The 16625-nt window shown below is 40.9% G+C and overlaps 1 protein-coding gene and 1 long non-coding RNA gene across 2 annotated transcripts; one reads left to right on the top strand and one right to left on the bottom strand.

Annotated features, from left to right (window-relative positions):
* Positions 1 to 2108: 2108 nt before the first annotated feature.
* LOC134092290 (uncharacterized) lies at positions 2109 to 4825 on the top strand. Its single transcript, XR_009940191.1, has 4 exons — positions 2109 to 2266; positions 2723 to 2846; positions 3420 to 3488; positions 3995 to 4825. It is a non-coding gene; the product is annotated as an uncharacterized LOC134092290 (long non-coding RNA).
* A 5976-nt stretch (positions 4826 to 10801) lies between these two features.
* On the bottom strand, positions 10802 to 13085 carry fezf2 (FEZ family zinc finger 2). The gene is made up of 4 exons (XM_062545594.1): positions 12278 to 13085; positions 11931 to 12065; positions 11679 to 11811; positions 10802 to 11055 (listed from the first exon to the last, which is right to left on the bottom strand). The coding sequence occupies exons 1-4, from the start codon at positions 13064 to 13066 to the stop codon at positions 10802 to 10804; spliced, it is 1311 nt and encodes a 436-aa protein (XP_062401578.1). The 5' UTR covers positions 13067 to 13085.
* Between the last annotated feature and the right edge of the window lie 3540 nt (positions 13086 to 16625).

The following is a 16625-nucleotide window of genomic DNA, read 5'->3' on the forward strand; positions in this document are numbered from 1 at the left end:
TTTCAGAACCTTGATGTCATTTTTCACAACTCTAGACACAAAACTCACAACCAATGATCAAAATGCACATTTTTCAAAACTCTTTTCTCAATTGCTTGGATACAATACACATACAACTTAGATAATTTGTTCATTCAACAAAACTCACCTGTTCAATATGATACAACTTAACATCAAAGTATTACTATTACTACTAAAGTAGTACTACAAGATTTATTTGAAGATGTGAATGCACAATCCAATGCTTTGAACATTAGACAGCCTGTGTTACAAGTGATAACTGTTTTAAGTTGTGTTTTGAAAAATGACATCAGGGTTCTGAAAATAGCAAAGTGATTGTAAAAAAGCTGTAAATGACATGACAGACATTTATGCTATGGTGACATATTAAGCCTAGTTGTGTCTTCAATTGAAAGGTATCTGTGGTCAGGCACCACCGTTACACCAAATTAATTAAACAAAAAATAACAAAATTAATAAATTAATATTAATGAAATAATGATCAAAATAAGAATAGCATGTTCTTATCATCACACCATGTTTACATACTAAGAAAAAGTTTCCATGTTTGGCCACCTAGGCTTGGTTCCTGAATGCACTTCAGTGGCTTGTCCAAAATACAGCATTTCTGCAACAAGTTGTACAATGTATTTTCAGTCTACTACATTTTTCATGTCCATAATACTACATTCCTGCATATTATGAACGGCAAGGACTTAAAAACGGCAGGATTGACACTCAAAGAAGTGTAAGGGTGTCACGCTCTGTTGTAGTAAAAAAAACATTAGACCAAAATCAAGACCAAAACCAGAGTCAAAAACATGAAACAGTGGGTCGAGACCGGCCTTTTCTCGAGACCTAGGGTGCCTCTCATTTGTCTTTTATACATCCTCCCTTTCTACCTTGGTCCTCATCCTCACTGATCTACTACATAAAGAATGATGGGGCGGCAATAATGGAATAGGCTATCCAGTGTTAGTTATAGATCAGTGGAACGAGCCCGGAGGACCAAGCATCGAGGAACCAGGGATGTTGAGAGGCACCCCTAGACTGGGTAAACCCCGCCTGGTCTGCCACGATTGGATTTCACACTACAGCTAAGGCTGGAGACCTCCATTCTTTTTTTTATTTATTTATTTTTATCCTGCTTCCATTACAAATCTGCAGGGACCAGTCAGAAACTGGCTTATCCACCTGGCGCACCCGGATCGTTGTTCTGATTGGTTGAAGGACTATCCAAATGCGTACAATCATTTGAACTATCCCTGTTGATCACGCCTCTTGTGCAGTAGAAAATACAGACTCCCCAGATTAATGTCCAATTTTAAAAGATTGAGCTTTGGTCTGGTGATAGCCAGGCTGGAGCCTGATAGTTGAATAAAACAATGTCTGGTATGTGTATGAGGGTAGGAGTTTGGGTAGGGGGGCTTCTTGTCTGACACAGGCAAGGGGGCCTTCAAGGACAAAATGTTAAAAAGTCTATAGTATGCTAAACTAATGGCACATGATCAGAATGGTTCAGATCAACACCCAATACGTTTTGCTTTGGCATTGCATTAGGTAGAGGTTTGGCACCACACAGACCTTTTTAGAGCCTTTGTTCATTTGAATTCAGTTTGATTGGTTTAAGTTTGATCAAACTCATTGAATTCAAGATAAAAGGATGGTCAGTGCATGGTGCTATGATAGTGATAGTGATAGTGATAGTGATGACGATAGTGCCTTGAACCAAGTGAAGAGTGAGGTGCTGGCTGGCCCAAACCACACAAAAGTTTATAGTTTCAAAAAATCTTTATAATTAAATTGGTTTAATTATAAAAGTTTGTTTAGAAGTATGCTGTTTAACTCTACTCTTTTTGATGTAGGCCTAGGCTATAGGCCTACATTTCCCAGTAGCCTAGGCTATGCCAAAAAGGCCTGTATAATCTTTTATCATTAATTATTTTGTCATTTTATTTTCTGAGTCACATGTTAATGTGAATCTATCTAACATATAATAGCCAAGGTAAGCATATTGGCATAACAGTCCTATCCTATCTTCCAGATAGGATCTACCATGATTCCAAACTCGGAAGGAGGGACAGATACCAGCCTACCGAGAACACAGCATCACGCTAAACCAAGCTTGCTGGCTAGTTAGCTATCAGAAGTAGACCGGGGCAGTTTGACGTTGGACTAAACTTTGTGGAGATTGTGTGACCTACTGTTCGTACATCAATCGAACCATGTACGACGAATCTGAGCTAAGCAAGAAACACGAGAATATGTGAGTAGTTGACTCTCAAGAATGACGAAGTAAAGTGATGGTGTAGGCTGTATCCTTAGGCTACTGCAGGCTACTAACGTTGTTAGCTAACATTACTGGAGACAGCCTACTACACCTCTCAACTGGGAAGGCTACATTAACTGTGTGTCTGTCTATTTTTCGAACCTTGGGACTAAAAGACAGCTAACATGGGTTTAACAGGCTAATCACGACTGATCGTTTACTATTTGAAATGAAACGTGTCAGGTTAGCCAAGACTGTTTACATTTTATTTGTGTAGCTCTTTAAACGTTACATTGTATTATTGTTGTAGCTGCTACATTGTACATTGTATTGATGTAGTCTACTTGCATGCTTTACAACTTTAACGAGGGACAATAAAATCCACGTTAGATCAAACTACATTGCGTTTTGGTTTGCTGTAAGAATTGATCTCATACATTGTGACATTGTTAGATTAGGGAAAAGGGCGGAGTTGCTGGAACAAATGGAGATTCAATATCAACATCAGAAAGTCAAGAAGAAACAACAAACCATGATGTCCAAGGCTGCGCAGGAAAGAAATACTCAACTGTTGGGGGTAGGCTACTACTCGTCACCTCTGTGACCTTTTCTCAAGCCTGTGTGGTCCACCATGACTGTAGGCCTAGGCTACATGAAACAGGGAAATTCTGTAAACATATTTTTAAAATTGAATTAAATGAATGAATGAATGAAAACATACCTGTATATGAGAGCTTAGTTGATTCACTTTTATCTTGTAGCCTATTTCTTCAAATGTTTAGTTTTTCATTCTACTGCTACTATTTTCAGTGTCTTACTAATTGCATTAGTTGCAGGCTATTTTATGTTGTATCTATTTCGTCCCATCTTGTAAATTCTCATTTTTACTTAATTCTAAATATTGAATGCTCTAAATGTAAATCATTCATTGTGCATATTCTGGCTGTTTTTTTTTTTTTTTTCGTTTTAAAAATACCCTTATGAGCAGAATGATTTTGATCCTGTCATGTATGCTGTGTTTGTAGTTTGTAGAGTAGGCCTATAGGTAAAGGCTGTCTTAAAAATAGACTAATTAGGCGAGGTGGTATTGTGCCTCCAACTCAGAACATGTTGAACCAATTAATGATGCATCCCCTGTTTCACCTGGTAGGACCTTAAAACTTTGGAAGATAAACTGAGAACGAAGCAACCATTACATCCAGATGTACTCACCCTTGAGGTAATAACTTTCTAGTTTGGTTGTGCTCATTATGCTGTGCCATTGATATCTAATTCCAGGAATCTAGGAGAGCCCACACGCACCCACATACTGTCAAATGTGTCACGACATAAAGAAATTGTATTGTAGTCACGGATAGTCACGATATAGTGCACATTGTACAATGATGAAAAAGGTGTCAGTTTGTTATTTTATAAAGATCAAATGCAATTTATTATTAAGCTTCAGCAATCATATTTTGGAAATATGTCCACCTTTATTTTTATTTTATTTTTTTCTATGGGAATATGATATAGCATAAAGTTGTCCATTGTAGTTTGATTTGGCTGTATAAAGTAGGCCTTCATTGTCTTATTTCCACTTTTCATATCAGAAAACATATTCATCTGATGCCGGTGTTTCTTTGTGCCACTTGCCTATTAGTTTTGAGGAGTGCTATGTCTGAACCTCAGCTCTAATCTCTCAATAACCCTTGGTAGTGACACAACATGGTGATTTTTTTCCAGACTTGTTACTGGGCATCTGTGGAAGAGAATCTTCCAGAATGGGAACCCTTTCTCCTGGGCAGAGGTCCAGCTCCTAGTCAGCGCAGGGCCCGGTCACCTGGTCGGCGAAGGCAGGAGAAGGCAGGTGTACCTCGAGACACACAAGACCGAGGGCTTCCCCCTCGTCCTAGAAAACCCCATGCTGTATGACAAATAATTCAGATAGCCCATGTGTTTATTTTATTCAATCTTGTATAAAAATAAGACCTATGGCATATGGATGCATATGTTTTTAAAATGGCACAGACATTTTAATGAGGATGCCAAAGAAGAATTGTTATATCTATAAAGATTTTTTATACTAAATAGATTTTTGTATTTTATCAAGGAAGATATTTGATTGTATTTATTAATATATTTCCATCTGGCTTAAACAAATGGCTTTCACTGCAGCACAGTCTCACATTTGCCACTAGAGGGAGCAAAGATCTCATTAAAAAACAGATAGAGAAACCTGCACCACATATTACACTAAAGAAGCTGAATTTTGTCAAATTAGATCACAGAGGTGTGTGTGCGTGTGTGTGTGTGTGTGTGTGTGTGTGTGTGTGTGTGTATATATGTATACTGTCCAGTAGATCCAGTCTGTGACTTTCAATTTTAGACTTTTTGGGTTTCCAATTAAGCTGTTTAAACACTTGAGGCCAAGCTGTTTTAACATGTTCTAGTGTTCTTATCTGGTACTCTGTAGTTTGAACTCTTTAAAATGGGTAAGGAGCTGCTGTTATATCTTATTCTTGTTGACGTGCATGGAGAAAATAATGTGAATAAAAATAGTATTGCAATAAATGAAATGTTATACATCACTTTAATGGGACTTTTTGTTTTACTTTTCAATATGCCCAATTTCTACATTTTTTTGTGTTTGTAGCAGAACTTTCTTTATAGCAGAAGTTTTCTTTTTCCCTTTTGTCGTTACCACACAATAAGTTTTTTTTCATCTTGCTCTCAACACAGTGCTCCCACATGAAAGGGAACAGTTGAGAGGGGGCTTAAATGTCCATGTCTTTATTACTGAAACAAGCATCCCGGAATGTCCACTCTTTATACCTGAGCACTTGGCAACAATGAGGTCATGGCTGCATTACCGCACAAAGCGTCCACGAGCACTTTCGCTGTTCACAGTAATTGCTATTTTATTGTCTCTTCAGTGAAGAGTAGCCCCGGGTCAGCCAGTCACCATATGTTCATAAATCTCCATTGAAAGTGTGGAAAATGAGCCACTTTTCTCCCCCTCACTCCCTCCTGCTGCTACCCTTCATGGTCCCCCCGTTCACCAAACCACATTGGTGCCACTCTGTTCTCATTTTTTTAAAGACAGAATTAGATTATTTGAAACTGCTTTATAAACTATGAAAAAAAGCCATATACTGAAATGAATATTATTCTATAGTGTAAATTCTCAAATTTTGTTCAAATTGTATTCCGATGCCCATACTACATACCACATATACTCTGACACTTTATGTGTATGGAATTACATTTTGTGTCTTAATGTTAATTTGTGTTCACTCTTATTTATAGTCTATTTTAGTCTGCATGTCTATCTATAGGTATGTTCTACTACAAAGTCACTACAGTGTCAGTGAGATGATCAACAAGGTCACAGGGGTCATGGCATCAGTGCTGGTGTTCATGTGAAGTGATGATACAGGCTCTCTGCAGTGGGAAGGAGCATCCACCTCCACCTGCTGTTTCACAGCCACTCCAGCCCATCTCTCTCTCTCTCTCTCTCTTTCTCTCTCTCTCTTGCTCTGTCTCTCTTTCCCCTCTCAGAGATGGCATCACTGATCCAACCTAATTGCGATGATCAAACTGGCGCGGGGTGACGCAGAGTGGCGGCTTGACAAACGCGATCATCCGGATGGCCGGGGTTGAAGTGGCGCCGGTTGGCAGCTGCCCTTGCTCCTCAGCTGGGACCCGTGCGTGCCCTGCAGGTTAGGCACCAGTCGCGGGGTTGGGTGGAGGGGCGAGGAGGGGGGATCTGCCAGGGCTAGTGGCAGGGTGTTGGTTGGGGCTGGAGTTCAGTTTGGGGGTGGGGGTGGGGTAAGTAGGGCTGGGAGAAGGGCGCAATGGGCGGGTGGGTGGGTTAGGGTGGGGGAGTTATCTAAAAGGGTTTTGAAGAGCACGATCTGGAGCCTTTCCAAATGACTAGCTCTGCATTATGTATTCTAATGGCAGAGGCCCTGAGGTGGATTAGGCAAAGACACCACCACCACATTCCCTGCCGTGGTGGTGGTGGCACATACACTCGAGGACCTCTGCCCCCCACCCCCCCCCCCCCCCCCCCCCCCCACCCCCCCGAGTAGTGCCAGACGCGGAGAATGCTCGGGCACGACGCGCAGACACCTGGTCTTAATCCCAGCCTCCTCCAGTCTGGCGGGATTAGCTGAAAGCAGCCCTTTAACATGGGCCACATCTCTCCAGCAAATGGACAGAAATGAGAAGTAGGGAATTGAATATGAGCGTGCACGAAAAATTGTGCGCTTCACAAAGATATTGTGAACCATTTCAGTCATAAGAACACATCATTAAAGCTGTGTTTTTTATTTTAACTAACATTTTTTTTTTAATCATACTTTTTGTATGTGCCAACACATTCATTGCCACTTAATGGTTTTCTTATAAGTAGTTCTTAGAACTAAACCTTTTGTCGCATGCCCTGTTGTAGTGCACTTAAACAGAAACGGCTTTTTTTTTGGACATGAGCTAGTCAGGGAATTCTCACCACTTGATGCTATTGGACTGATGCTGATAGTTCAAGAGCTCCTGTAGTGTTTTTGTCCCCCAGAAATTAGACTTCATCCTACATTGTAATGATTTGTGTTTCAATATTGTGGTTATTGTCTCCCCCTTTTCCCAAGCTCATTGCTAATATCACCCTCACAAATTAATTGGGATGGTGTGTGTGTGTGGGTATCAGTGACAATCTTTTTTTATGCAATGCATCCTATTGTGACATTGTAATAGATTGTTATAAATTAATTAGTTTAAGATTGAGACACAAACTAATGAAATCCACCCCCACCCACCAGGTCTTAGTGTTGCTTTAACAAACCAGCCTTTGGATCTGTCTCCTAAATAAGCCCAGATAGGGACTGAAGGCAGCAGTAGAAGACTCTTTGGAGGGGCATCCTGGGTCAAAAGGATTAGCACCGGACATCCCAGAATTAGCAATCCCGCTGGACAATAGATATGGACACAAATCCTATATTGACAAAAAACAAAACCCTCTGACCTTTGATAAATAAACCTTTGCTCTCTTTTTAATTAATTCAGTTTACAGGTGTATTAATTTGCCATAGATGTCAGACAGGCTAAGTGTATAGCTTTTATTTATTTGTTTTGATTTTTTATTTTTTTTTTACCCCTTAATGAGTTTTGAATGTGTTGGCAGTCAACTGGACAGAATGTTAAGCCTATGAAATGTGGATCAGATTGTTTGGAGGTCAAGGCCCCGTCTCTTAAGATATTACAGCTAACGCAGTGGACAGGAGGACAGAAGGTCCCCTTCAGCTCTGTGGCCCCGAGCTCCAAAGACTTCCTCTGAATGGAGGTCATAAGAGCGTCTGACATTGATGGGAATTCAGTGGGGCCGAGCCTGTGCTCAGCTCCTGCACCATGCCCACCACAGAGCTGTAAGCCATAAAGCACCTTCTCGGACCATGCCCTTGAGATGGGCGACTGAAGGCCTTATGGACATGTGCCTGTATTGTTCTGTCACACCCATGTGCCAACTACCATAAGCAAAAATGTCCACAAAATGTTTTGAGCAATTTTACTATTTTACCTTAAATCCCAAGTAGGTCATTTTAATATTCTCAATTGCGCAATTTTGTTTCAGTGGACAATTAATCGGTGTATTGAATTGTCCAATCACTGGGCAGTTTGAATGTATTATTATACCGCGTAGCCTAATATTGTCTCTATACATTTTGTCAAAGACACTGACGATTGTCCTTTTGAGCATTTTGAATATAAAGACATGCTTTGGAACACCATGCTGTCGGCTGGCTAGATCCTACCCTTTCACCACCATTCCCCAGGAATAGATCCAAGGACCTCGGCTGATGCTCATTAACTTCCCCTTGGCGTTTTACAATGTGCCTTTCGAGCTCTTTGTGCCAAGAACTAACGCTTCTCCTAACGAGTAACACAACTAGGCCACTCTCCTCCAGCCGGGAGAGAAATTGCTTTCCAAATCGCGAAGGACGGTTTAATTAGAATTTCATTTGGGTTGAAAAAGGGGGAAAGCGATGTAGTTAACATTTGGTGGACTTAATTGGACGCTTTCTCCATCGCCTCTTAAAAAATGATGTCGCTGGCCATGTTAATCTTCCATTTACAATCAATTGAGTTGACCAAACAAAAGTCTGGGTCTCCTTTTCAGCCCGTCTCGGCCGGGGCTTTTGTCGTTTATAAATGCCTCCGTTTTGGGTGATCCCGGGCTCGTACATGCTCTCAGTTGTTGACAGTTCATTAATGCGCTCTTGTGCCTGTAATCTCTCTCTGCATGTGCATGCCGTAATGAGCTCCGTTGTCAATTAACATGTTTCTAGAAGCAAAGCTGGTTGCTCAGATGTTGAAGAGGTAAGTGCAGAGAAAAGGCCAACGAGTCTGCCTTTAGGTTGTTTACTTCCCTACTCTCCTTTCTTCGCCGTTGAACAAGAAGGCTTTTACACACACACACACACACACACACACACACACACACACACACACACACACACAGTGTCAGTTCTAAAACAAAATAAAAAGTTCAGCGTGATTTTTCCATCGGACTTGCATTAGATGGGACAACGGTCGTGGACAATTCGACAGTGGGTGGGAGATATGAGTTTAATTGCGTGCTTATTGTTTAATTAGGCATAAGAGACGTCGCGATGACCGATATGTTTGTATTGGAATTTGATTGACCACATCTTCCCCTCATTCTCCCCACCACCACCACCACCACCAATCCTTTTTTGTCGTTGTAGGCATTGATTAAATGCATTTTTTCCTGAAAAATCATGAAAGTGCACAGCTTGTCAGAAGTGAAATCTACGTGGTATTTGTGGGCCTACAGGTGTTCAAAGATATACATTTTAAGCCGGTTAAAAAAATTTAATGAACATTCTGTTGGCCAGCTGTAAGACACGCATGCCTATGAAATGCAGAATTTAAAAGCTGTAGCATTTTAACACAGTCTGTCAGCAAATTGACAACACAGTGGCTCTGATAAATAACTTAATATTTTTTACATCTGGCTAGACAACGCAAATATTAATAACCTGTTACGAAAAAAATAGGCCTACATTGAAAATAGGTTTTCCATGTTCTAAGTGTTGCATATACTTAAGCCATGAGAGCAGTGATGAAAAGCAGAGATCTAGGCTACATAATGGAATCTAAATCCCTTTTTTCATTTTCTTCTCGGAGAAGGTGAATAGACTATCCTATGGGTGACATTAGCCTTCTTCCCAGTCCTAGCGTGCGGTGCTTAATTACTAAATGCGTCTTAATTGGGAGGCTGGCATTTGAGAACACGTTTCTGGTCTCAGATCAGAATTTCTGTTGGCGGTCAAAGATAATATTATTCCAGGAGACGTGCAGCGAATTCCTGATTCCACATTAAAGTGGACCAGATGAGGGAAAACGTGGCTGATTTAGTCCAAGGGTTTTATTATGACACAGGGCACTGATGAGGATGGGTAGATGCGCTGAGAGTTCCCCTGAGGCCCGTTAGCTGATTAATGTAATGGGCTTTGAAGAGTCCATGTTTTATCTGATAATTTGAGGCATTAAAACGATGTCAAGTGTGTTGTCATATTGGAAGGTAATTCTTCTTTTTAACCGTTTCAGCTATATTCTGTCACGTGTAGATTACATTAAGTATATTTTCTATAGCCTATAATAGTCCAATGGAAGGAGAAAAAAATGTAGCCTATTACAAAATATGGAATATCGGCATGGTCAATATGGGCGTAAAATTCCAAAATGATATGACCAGAGATAGGTCATAAATAATGCTAGTTTATATTCGTTCACAAACCAAAGCAAGACACTTATTATCTATCCTCTCTTATCGTCAGAGAAAAAAAATATGAGGATTAATTCCCAAACAATAATTTGTTCTGACACTTGATCACTGATGGGTTATTTCCACCCCGCATATAATGCTATGAATAATAAAAGTAGGTCTGGTAGTCTATACTACAAATACCAATAATATTACTAATTGTAATCGACAATAATAATAATAAAATTGAGCAATAATATTAATTTATACCACCAGAAGAAGGTTCTGTAGGCCTATCCTAATAATTGAGTAATCACACAATGTTCTTTTGTATCCCCTTCGTCTCAACATGGATTTGGCTGATGTTGAAAATTGCATTATCAACTTATTTTTTACGTATTCTTTTGTAATTTATTTTAAACAATTTCATAGTTATAGATGCCAACAAATGACCCAACAGGAATTATACGCACACAAATGTATAAATTGTCTGACATTCAAATAGCTATATTTCCAGCTTTGATGCATAAAACTTCGTTCAGGTAAACACTTTTAAATAACATTTTATTAATATAGTTATATACAATTAGGCCTAAGTCAAAGGATCATCGAACTGCTATTCAATTTTTTTTAAAAAAAATGCCCGGAAATGTCATATTACAGCAGTGTAGGATATTTTGTGTAATCGTATGAGAAGAGTAGTCTATTTACAACAAATTGAAAGAAATATATCTGTTCATCAGTCCATCCGCGGCCTTGAATGGGCCTCAGCTTGGGAGTCCTCTGGAAGAATCGTTTCCCGCAATTATCACATTATTATCGTGCAATTTCCTTATGTGCTTTTTCAAGTCAAAGTTCCGGCAGAAGCCTTTGCCACACGTGCCGCAGGTGAAGGGTTTCTTGTCGTTGTGGGTATGCATATGGAAAGTAAGGTTGTAGACTTGGTGAAAGGCCTTGTTACAGATGGAGCACTTGAACTGCTTCTCTCCGCTGTGCGTCAGCTTGTGGTTTTTGTAGTTTCCTATCAACGAAAATTGTGGAACAATGTAAACATGACGCACATTAAAGCAACAAAATGATGTTAGAATTCTTCACTCTCCACGAGGTCGACGGGTCACAATTAGGTAGCGCCAGACAAAAGACTTTCATCCCCCAGCCTTCATTAATCAGCATTTTGCATGTTGAAGTCAAGAAGTTGTCAAACTTTGTAAAGATCAACCGCAAAACAGCCGAAAACTGTCGGATTAAAAAACCGTGAAAGGTCTGTCCCTTGACCCATAGGGAATTGACAAAAATCTGAAGGGGAGAGGTAGTTAGTGTAAAATGACAGCTCCCATTTACACTGATGTAACCAGCTTGTGCATGGCAGAAAAGGCAACTCTACCCACTTCATTTGTTTTTAAGCGACTTTTAAGCAACAGGCAAACTAAATGAAAGGGTGGATGAGGCTCGTATTATTTATTAGGTTAGCCTACTGCAGTTCTCTATAGCTTATTATTATTGCCATTATATATTTTGTGTCTTGCTTCAGTGTCAACGTAGTAGCTTGTTTTAGTGAGAGTGTTGTTTCCTCTCAAGCATATTTTCACAATTTACCATCTCATTTCATTTTTAGTAAAATGGCGAATTGTTCAATGTATTTACCTTTTTGGTGAAAACCTTTGCCACAGAATTCACAGACAAAAGGTTTGTATCCTGCGTGGATTCGGACGTGAGTGTTTAAGGTTGAGCTTCTGTTGAACGCTTTCCCACATTGGTTGCACTTGTGTGGTTTCTCCTTTAGAAAAAGATAATGGGGGAATGTCTTTTAATTTTGAAGGCAGACACAAGTGAATATAGTAGATAGCTCTAAAAGGATTTGATTTCAGTGAAAATGATATAGTTTTCCTCACTCACCTGCGTGTGGATGATTTTGTGTCTGCATAATGTGCTCGCCTGGCGGAATCCCTTTCCACACACTTTGCACACAAACGGCCGTGCACCCGTGTGTACCGGCATGTGACGCGTGAGGTTATAGTGGGCATTAAACACCTGTGAACAAAATAGAAACGAATGTTCAGCTATGCTGTGCACTGCAAATATGCTATCATGTGACACCTTGGTGTTCTTGCTTTTAAACATTTTGTCCAAATTAGCAATCACTGCTAAATCAGTAACGAAATATAAATTAATATTTCGACATTGGTTATTTGTACTGTTAATGTTGTTGGTCAACGAAAGTAAAAACAGTTAATCGTACATACCTTTCCGCATACTTCACAAGTGAAGTTTTTGGGTTTCCCGTCCGCTGCGCAATTATTGGCTTTATTGTGCGCTTTCGCTCCGTTTTTCTCCGACACCAAGGTGTGGTTCTCTTTCACAATCTGGTCCAGTTGTCCCGGAAGGTGCTCTTTATGTGGGTACTGCGGTGTCGGGAATTTGTCCGCAGTTGTGCTAGCCAGCTTTGCATTCTCCAACAGCAGAAGTTTGTGGTGTGCGCTAAGGGAAGCTTGCGCCTGTGAGTTAGCCAAGGCAGATGAGAACAAATGTCCGCTTAGCAAATCTGACTGGTGATATGCAGAGTCCAAATAATTGAAATAGTACAAAGAACCGTTCGTTGGCATCGCCACGGCTTGGTGAATGACTTGGGGTTTGATCACTCTGGCACCCGGGAGCAAGGAGTGCTTGAACCCCGAGTCTGTTTTGCCGCACATCCCGCAGTTGGCTTTGCACATTCCGGCAGAAGTGCATAGCGTGCCCCGAAAATTAGCTTTCCACAACTCGGAGTAGTTCATTAGCGCCTTGGCTTGCAGGTCGTAGCCGAAATGCTGGATGGGAATCATGCAGGGTATGGGAGAGCAAAGGCCGACCATCTTTTTGCCCTCGGAGACATCCAGTCCTCGGCGGTCGCCCGACGAGCCCTTTGGTTCCGAAGTCTTGGACATGATCCTGTCGATGGAGAAAGCCAGGGCCTTCGGTGCAGCAGTGGCCCCTGTCCTGCTGTCTAGTCCCGGACAGGCCATGACCGTTTCGAGAGGAAGAGAGCTTGCCATTTTTAGTCCAACTTGGTGTGAGCAGCGATCGAGCAGCCGGCCGCCCAGTCCTCGCCTCCTGAATTTCAGAAAAGCCAGGACACACATCAGTTTAATAAGCACCTTGCGTTTACAATGTCACCCATTTGCATTCAAATGGCCATCCCCCGAACAATAGCGACCAGGGGTAGCAGATTAATGCTCATTAACTAGTACACACAAAATTAACAGGACATTACAGAGCTCGTTAGGAAAAGAAAAAGAGAAATCCCCCTCTAAGTTCATCCCTATTCAACACCTCAGAAAAACGGAATGGCAAATGTGCGTCCCGGTCAGTGTTGTAGTTTACCTTTTTTTCGGAGCGACAGCAGATGTATTCAGGGAGAGTTGCGTGACCGCACTGTCACATTTTACAAGCAGACATCCTCATCAGCCTCAGATCATCACTGTCTTTAGTATTTATCTGACATCACATGGGCTTCCTCGGATCAGGGGGACAAGGCGACGCCATCACCAGTTTCTTCCCCTACCGCCCATTTATATGCGCCCACGGGGTGTGTGCCTGAACGTGTGTGTGTGTGTGTGTGTGTGTGTGTGTGTGTGTGTGTGTGTAGGGAGGGGGTGCTCTGTATGACAGTTATTACAGAATATTATTTATGTCTTCGTCTCCATATCTGTCTTTTACGCGCGGTTCCTTATGTTGCAGCAGATCAACACGTGGAAATTGACTATATATAAATAGTGCAAGTATATTCGTTTTGGATGATTAATGGGGCATGATTCGTGTACTATTTTATTATTAGGCTATTCACCATATGTTTTCGCCAGTATGAGCTGTAGTCCTTTCCGTGACATGTTTCTATTGGGGCATAATTTAGTCCGAACAGTATGATTCAAGTACACCTCAATTCATCTGAATTCAGTTTTCATTGCACGTTAATCCTTGTGGATGAAAATAGCTATTCCATGCTGGTTTATACTTACTATTTGTATAATTGAATAAGTCCCATTTCCACCTGTTTAAGGAGCAGATTGCAGAACCTCCCTTGGATCCTATTAAACGTTTTTCCTCCTTCAGCCATTCAGAGAGAGAGAGAGAGAGAGAGAGAGAGAGAGAGAGAGAGAGAGAGCAATTCTCCCGAGCGCTTCAGTGCTGAGCTTCCAAAAAAGCAGCTCTTTCACTTTTAGCCACTAAAGCACTGCGTGGAACCTGGTTTTGTGTTTTCTCAGAGAAAAGGCCGGATTAAAGGAGGAAAGAAAAGACTTAGCCTGGCCAGAGGTACCCAGAAATGAAAAGGAGCCTTTTTTGCACCGATATAAAAAAGTTTGTTGGAATCTAGAGTTTTAGTGGGCTTGCTACAATGACCAGTCCCACTCTTTGCTTTTTGTAAGCACCAGCTTGAATACATTTGTTTGCCGGCCGTTTTACCTGAGATGTACAACATTAAACATCAAAACACTTTTAGGTTAATAATATTGTAGTCTTCTCATTGGTTTCAATTACTTGCCTTCAGTTCTTATGAGTTTTGATTACTTTACATTATTTTTGTGTGATTTGTAGTCTGTAGCCTAAATTATAAATTGGCACGTTTGTTTCATTATTTTAAAAGTAGAAAAGAAAATGTAGACTAAACTCAGCCGCGTTCCTTCTCGTGTTAAGATAAATGCATAGCATATTTTATACTACATACACATACATTTTGCGTTACGAGTTGCGACATATTTTCGCTAACACTAGAATAGAATATTTTGAAATAAAATGCGCAATTTTGCTAATTTTAACAACATAAGCATGTAGTGAGCTGACGGTGAGTCTCTCGAATCCCGTTAGTCTACACACCTGCAGCTTCTCAGTGGAAGGGTTTAAACCAGTCCCACTAATTCCTCTCATATGTAAATCTCCCAACTCTAATTTGAGTTTATTCAAGCCCAATTACCGGCTCGTCCACACAATAAACATTGATCCTATTGCTGTAACCCCGGCCCACTACTTGGTATTAACACGTTCCCCAATTAGCTCAGGAATCGACTTAAGAGACTTTGCTCTTATATTGCGAAAGAGGACGCAAACATATTCACCGCGCAGTCGATAGAAAATAATTTACATGACAAACTAGTTTGTTTATTTTTCTACGCGGTAACAGATTTAATCATGTGTTTAGATAAATAACATAATATACAGGCGAAATAAATAGGCCCACACCGAGTTCATGTGAACAGGCTGTAATCAAAGGCTGGGCTATCATTTCCTAAACTGTCTAATTGGAATTAGGAATCAGAGAGATTGTAACAGTCCTCTGTTATTCTTATCTTTTGAATTTAGAGGCCTAAAGAGTCCAAACTACTACCATGACTCTCCAATTTACAATTCTAATTTCGCCCACATTGACAATTTAGTATCAGGTGAAGTGTGAAATCCTTTTCTAGACTATCAGATATACTGACAGCAAAACATTTTTTATTTTTTTTTTAACTCATTTTTTAACAGATGATTCTTTTGTAGGTAAATATTTCTACTTTGACTATAAGGTTTTGAATTACTATTATTACTATTATTATTTATTTATTTATTTATTTATTTATTTATTTATTCTGCAGATGCAAGACTGCTCCACACCACACTACTGCTGAGCTGACAACAAAAAAAAAACATGTAGGGAAGTTTACTGCGTGACCTGCCAATGAGAATTGGCCTGTGTGCCCAAAGTGATCACAACACCAGTGATGTCAGCTCCACTTAGAGTGATGGACTAGTGCAATGGCACAGACACATCTTGAGGAGAAAGAGGCAGAGCAGCATGTTTGAGATGAAAGCAAGGGGTCCTGACAAGGAGAGAGAGAGAGAGAGAGAGAGAGAGAGAGAGAGAGAGAGAGAGAGAGAGAGAGTGTGCTGATAAGGCAGGGGAAGGCACCAATTTCAAAGTGTTCACATCTGATATCAACAGCCCTTCTCTCCTGAACTCTCAGACACTGTCTGTTGCCCAGAATGCTGTCAATTGCACTCAGTATTCAAGCGCTCCTGGCACATGCTGCCACCTTTGCCTCTGATACGAACTGCACTTGCCTGCTGCAAGTGGACATGAGCAGTTTCCCCACAGACACTCCAGGCTCTTTGAGCAGCCATGCTTGCAAAAAACAGTTGTGCAGTTGCTGCATATCCAGAAAAGTCTGTGCATGCTCTGTCTTGGAGCAGAAAGGAAATAGTAGATAGAGCACTGGCATGTTGATGTGAACATACAAATACAACGTGAACACAGGAAGCACCGACACGTCACATGGCAGCATCTGTCTCGAGCGACATAAATGGATACACAGTGAAATGTCTTTTCTTCTGTGGTGTAAAAATGTCTTAATGAGGTTATCAGCATGGGAGATGTGCGAGTCGAGAGACACGTTCAGCACTGCCGACACCCACGCTGCAAGGGACAAGCACACACCCTCTGGGACACATTTCACCCCGCGCTGTAGCTGATTTGCCCCCCTCAGGGGCATTTATAGACTCATTCTGTGAAGCCCCTCCGGACCATCTGTTACAAGGGAGAAAATGAGGCATAATGACAGGTATTCCTGTCAATTAAAC

This window comes from Sardina pilchardus, chromosome 9 (assembly GCF_963854185.1).
Source record: "Sardina pilchardus chromosome 9, fSarPil1.1, whole genome shotgun sequence".
NCBI lineage: Eukaryota > Metazoa > Chordata > Actinopteri > Clupeiformes > Clupeidae > Sardina > Sardina pilchardus.